General features: G+C 54.1%; 1 protein-coding gene across 7 annotated transcripts in view; it reads left to right on the top strand.

Moving 5' to 3' along the window:
* TNS3 (tensin 3) overlaps window positions 1–6,000 on the top strand; it is a 237,493-nt gene that overhangs the window by 75,359 nt on the left and 156,134 nt on the right. Inside the window, exon 1 of one of the 7 annotated variants that reach the window (XM_059934297.1) lies at window positions 3,122–3,234. The exons of 4 other annotated variants lie outside the window; for them this stretch is intronic. In XM_059934297.1, coding sequence (XP_059790280.1) covers window positions 3,142–3,234 — 93 coding nt within the window. In that variant the 5' untranslated portion in view covers window positions 3,122–3,141. 2 more of the 7 variants (XM_059934294.1, XM_059934296.1) reach the window with 2 other exon arrangements.

The following is a 6,000-nucleotide window of genomic DNA, read 5'->3' as shown; positions in this document are numbered from 1 at the left end:
TAAGGGGAGGGGAGGGCCGAGTGGAGCGGCGGTGCGGGGTCCCAGGCGGTGCCGGGCCCGTGAGCGCCGGGGAGGCCGGGCTGCTGTGTGCAGCCTGCCCGCCGCGGGCAGTGATTTTCTTTCTCCCTCTTCGGCACCCCACCCCCGGGATGGGGGGAACGGGCAGGACCGGTAAGGCTTAACTGCATTGGTGGGGCGGTGTGTTCTCATGGGGATTAGACAGGTTAGATTGGGCTTTAACGCACAGTGGGAGAACAGTTTCCTGAGGAATGTGAACCTAATTAGGGATTCCAGGGTCACGCCTGATAAAGTTAAGGAAAAGTGCTTGAAGGAAGCAAATAAGTTAATCAAGCCTTGAAGGTCAGCATTTTGGGAGCCATCCCTTTGCATGGATTCTGTTGTTCTTTGGAGGCTTGTGTTGGACCTCTCGCTGGAGCTCCCCTACCCCAGATGCTCCGAGACCCCAGAGGAGCATTTACAGGCCGCCTGCCCAAATCTGCCTGGAGGACCTTGTGAGAATGGCCTGTGTGGTCCGCTCAGGCCTTTGATGGTGGATGTTATGGGCTGAATGTGTGCCCAACCCCAAAGGCATAGGTAGGAGCCCCAACCCCCAGAACGAGATCGCATGGGGGGCCCTAACCCTATACAACTGGTGTCCTTACAAGGAGAGATCACACAGGGGCTTCCCTGGTGGTGCGGTGGTTAAGAATCCACCTGCCAATGCAGGAGACATGGGTTCGAGCCCTGGTCCGGGAAGATCCCACATGCCGCGGAGCAACTGGGCCCGTGCGCCACAGCTACTGAGCCTGTGCTCTCGAGCCCGTGAGCCACAACTACTGAGCCCAAGTGCCACAACTACTGAAGCCTGAGCACCTAGAGCCTGTGCTTCACAGCAAGAGAAGCCACCACAATGAGAAGCCCGCGCACCGCAACGAAGAGTAGCCCCCGTTCACTGCAACTAGAGAAAGCCTGCGCGCAGCAAAGAAGACCCAATGCAGCCAACAATAAAAAATAAATAAATAAGTAAATAAATTTATTTAAAAAAAAAGAGATCACACAGAGGGGAGACCAGGTGAGGAGAAAAGGTGGCTTCTACACGCCAAAAGAGAGAGGAATCTTGAGAAACCAGCCCTGCCAACACCTTGGTTTCTGACCTCCAGCCTCCGGAACTGTGAGGAAATACATTTCTGTTGTGTTAAGCTGCCCAGGCTGTGGTATTAGTTACGGCATCCTGAGCCCACTAAGACAGCTGATATTTAAGCAGACGTGCTCTCTCTCAGAATGTGAGCACTAGGGCAGAGGGGGGCTTTCCTCTTCTCATTATTCTACCCCCCTATTATAATAAATGGGATAATAGAAATAATTGAACTTTTATCTTTACTCAGTCATCTGTGATGCGCACATAAAACACCTTGCTACTTTATTGATCAGTATCATAAAATGCAAGAAGTAAAAGCTGTACATAATACAAGATAAGGTGATGATAAAGTTTCTGTCCCTTGAGGAAAGGCCCCACCCTCTTCCCACCAGGCTGCTGCTCTGTGCAGAGATGAGGGAAGTGTCACCCTCCCCCCCCATTAGTGTGACGTCCCCGTGGCCAGTGTGTCCGTGTCCGTTCCTCCAGCTCCTGGCTCAGAGCGGGAGATAGAGAAGATGACCTGTGACTTAACAGGCTGATGTGGGAAAGAAAGTGCTTCAGTCTTGGTCTCCCTGTGAGTTTCCTTTGTAAAGAATCACCTTTGCAAAGATAAAACAGAGGTAAACTTTACTGCAGATTTTGCACAGTCTGTGTTAGAATTCAAATCACTGTGCTGAAGCGATTGTATTTAATGATGCAGTGTGTGCGCAGAGCGATGCCTTTACACTTGACGTAGCTCAGCGGACCGCCTGGCATTCCACCTGCGAGCAAGCCGGCTCACCCTGTCTTCTCCCTGTTTGCTCGTTTCGCACTTCCGTGATGGAGGATCATTCTGCCTTTGCACGTGTGTGCAGTTACCGAATGCACTTTGATAAGTGTTGGCTGCTGCTGTTGAGCTTATCCACCCTTCCAAGATCCCGGTGTGAATCGGATCTGCTCGGGCCGGCTTGATGCCAAACTGGAGGGATTCAGCTGTGGGCAGAGTTAAATAAATGGCAGGAGGAGAGACCAAGCGGGGGGGGACTTTTGTGGTAGTGGCTGAACACGTGGTACGTGCCACACGCTCTAGGGCACTGATGTCTGGGCACGATTTGGATTCCTGACGGTTCAAGAGGTGGTACTCTTGATTCATCTCTGCTCTGTGCGCGCGGTGATAGGCAGGGCACCAGTGGAGCATGCGTGTTTTTGGAGAAGCTGGTGAGAAAATGTCACTCTCTGTATGGCTTTGTCCAAAGTAAGATTTAATAAGAAGCAACGACGACAAAGCTGAGCTCACTGTTTCGTGGTACTCGGGAGCAGGGAAGCAAATCTCCGTAAGGCACGCGGAGACCTGAGCTGTAGTCTGTCTCCAGGATTAATCTCCGGAAGCAAGGAGAGGTGCCCCCGCGGGCTGTCAGAGGCGGCCTCACCCCTCCGGAGAAAGAGCCTCGCCGCAGACAAAGCACCATGGTTCCCCCCGGAAGTGAAGTGCAGGGCTGGGCTTCTGTAGTGTGTACACACACTTACACACACACGCACACTCACACACTCAGTCACACAGACACGCGGTCACGTAGACACACACACAACGCTCACACTCACCTTCTACCCTCCCTCCCCCTCACGCGCACTCACCCACACTTCCATCCCCCAGGGGCACAGTGACTTCTGGTGCGGGGCGCCCTCGTCCCTCCTCTGTGCTGCTCAGCGGTCCACCCGCTGGCTTCGGGACAGGTTGCTGATACCAGCAGGCAGCAGGCGCCACGTCGCCAGGTGCCCTGGGCACAGCCCTGTTTGTTTGTGGTTGCCCCTGGTAACGGTGACTCGGCCCCACCTGCGGCCGAGACAGGCCAGGCCTCCGGGGCCTCCTCTGGGGCTACCTTAGTCACTAGTGGGCACTGGCTCTGCCTCCTGCCCTGTCCCTCCCACATCCTCTGTCGTCGCCCCCCCCCCCCCCCCCCCCCCCCCCCCCGGTCCCGGGCTCCTTCCGGTGGGAAAGGGGATCCGTTTGTATCAGGAGAGGAATGTGGAGTTTGACCTCTGTGGCCGCCGCGTCTCCTCCCTGGAAGGATCCGTGGCCCAGCGTCTCTGGGACTCAGCGCCCCGGGGCACTCACGGTACGCTCACCAGCTACCCGGGTTGTGCGGGCCGGGGAGAAGGACCTGCAGGGGCCCTGGCCCTGTTGTGACTGAGCTGCAGGCGTCCCCGGGGGCTGCCCTGCTGGAGGTGACGCAGCCCTGTTCTCGCCCCGCTGCCGCTGGCTCAGGACACCTCACAGAGCAGGCAAGGGGCTCGGCGAGCCGGGGGCACTGCCAGATCCCTCTGAAAAAACGCGCTGGCCATGCCCTCAGGGAGTTGTGGGCCTGCTCGGTTTTCAGCTCCGTCAGTGGGATGGGACTGGCCCTGCAGAGGCCGAATGCTAAGGCAGCACCAGCTCCTTCACGCTGAGGATGACCAAGGTCACCTGCAAATGACCCAGCACCACAGTCTTTCCTTTTGTCAAACGAAAATAGCAGAAGACCCAGACGGCCCTGTGAGGGGTGCGATCAGAGGACGCCCCGGAGATGGGGAGAGAAAGCAGGTGAGCCTGCACCGCCGTCGCTGACCCGACCTGAACCCGGGACAGCGGCCCTCGGCATGGTTACCTGGTGGCTCCGTCCCGAGGACGTGCAGCTCCCGAGGGGGGAAAGCAGGCAGGGCCTGCAGATCCGAGGGGCGGGGGGGAGCCTGCAGCCACGTGGCCTCCAGCAGGGGACGTGGCCCCTCCGGAGAAGCCGTGCGCTTCTGTCTCTCTGGTCGGGCTGCGCAGCGCTCGCGTTCCCTGATGCCGAGCAGAGTGGCCCACGTGGGAACGTGCTGTGTCCTGACCGTGACTGCTCCGCGGTTCCGCCAGACCGTGGTCCGCTGCCTCCCTCTTTCTTGTTTGAAGGGAGGAAATAGGAAGTGTACCGGAAGCGTCTCATCTGTTTTCGTGGAGTTCCCATCCTGGGATTTTGGTTTGAAGGGACACGTGTCAGTGTGTCCACTTGATGATGGTCTTTACTAAAGTAGGTGTTTGCAGTTCTTGATGTAAACGTTAGTTTTCTCTGTACGGACAGGTTGCTTCCCACCGCCCCCCCCCCCCCCCAACCATCCCTTTTTCTCTGAGTTGGTACTTCTTATGCATTTTCATTTGCAAATTCATTCTAACTCAAGGTCCTTCCTCAGACGTTTGCTGTCTGCATTTCACAGCAGTGTGTGTAAAAACAGACAGCAGGGCTTGTAATCGATTCCCTGGACGAGAGGCTCTTTTCTGGCAGGAATGCGGAGAGTTGCTGCTTGACATTCGCTCCCGTGAACTGGAGAGCCCGCTCACCGCACCCCACGCCGCAGCTCGCTTCCTGATGAAGAGTACAGTTTATGCAGTTTGTGCTCGTCAGTGTCTCCTTCCTGAGGACTTGTCCGTTTTTCTTACTAATGTATCGCCGCGAAGGACAGTGAGTGCCTGGCAAGGGAAGGCACTCAGTATAAATGACAAGATCGGGGTGCGGATGGCACAGCTCTTAGTGACGTCAGCCATAGATGGGGCTTATCGTGGTGGTCCCGGGAGGTGGGATTGGAAGAGCCCCAGAGCACAGAGCTCTCTCTCGTTTTCTGGAGGACATTCTGGGGCCACGCCGGGTGGTCGGTGTCATTGCACTTCACGTGGCTCTAGGGGACATGGGAGGTGCGGGACACGCCTGGCTTCTGGACTGTCTTCCTAGTGGTTGCTGTTTTTAAAACTCAGGTTTCTGCTGTTGCATAGGGCTTTTGCTTTGTTCTCTTAACCAGCACATCTTCCAGACAATGAATGAAAAAGAATTCATGGACTTTATTTTTTAGGCCAGTGTTAGATTGACAGAAAAATTAGACAAGTAGTATAGAGAGTTAACCTATACCCATTTTCCTCCCTCATAATTTCCCCTATTATTAATATCTTGCATTAGTGTGGTGCGTTTGTTATACTTGATGAGCCAATATTGATACATTATTAACCAAAGTCCGTAATTTACATGGTGCTATACATTCTAGGATTTGAACAAATGTATAGTGACGTACATCCACCATTCCAGTACCACAAAGAACAGTTTTTCTGCCCTAAAGCTTCTCCGTGCTCCACCTTCTCATCCCTCTCCCAATACCTGGCATCCACTTCCCCATAGTTTGCCTTTTCCAGAATGTCACAAAGTTGGAATCATACAGTATGCCGCCTTTTCAGATTGGCTTCTTTCATTTTGCAAATAGGTATCTAAGGTTCTTCCATATCTTTTCATGGCCTGTCAGCTCACTTCCTTTTATCGCTGGATTAGTATTCCATTGCGTGGAGTACAGATAATGATTCGTCAAAGGCAGGAGCTCTGGTGGCTTGCACATTTCGCACCACTGTGTCAAGCGTTTAGTGAAGCACCAGGACACAAGCCTGCACCACGTGAGGACTGTACACAGGATAAAATTAATCACCGTGCTCCATAGCCACAGGGGCTCCTTGTCTGACTGCCAGCACCATCCTATGAGCGTCTGTGTGTAGCTCCCTATATTTCCAAAGACTGTTCCTGCTTCCTAAGAATTCTCAGTGTAGAGTGAAGCAACTATTGGCTCAGCGATTCTGGGCAGTGAGAGGGGCTGCTAAGTGTATGCTAGGTAGTGGGGAAGAAGATGGGGTGCCAGGAGAGAGGGCCCCTGTCCCAGATGAGAACATGAGTCAGAATCCTGGTGGAGTAATAATATGACCCAGACAAATGAATGACTGTGTATCATGTTCCTTAAGGAACTTTGTAAGATAAGCTGGAGAACTATAAATAGTTGCCATGGCAAGAACCAAGGTTGCACTTCTGCCCACTCCACCCCACAAGGACAATTAGTCA

Source organism: Balaenoptera ricei, chromosome 9 (genome assembly GCF_028023285.1).
Source record: "Balaenoptera ricei isolate mBalRic1 chromosome 9, mBalRic1.hap2, whole genome shotgun sequence".
Lineage (NCBI taxonomy): Eukaryota > Metazoa > Chordata > Mammalia > Artiodactyla > Balaenopteridae > Balaenoptera > Balaenoptera ricei.
This window is presented reverse-complemented; position numbering and strand designations above follow the sequence as displayed.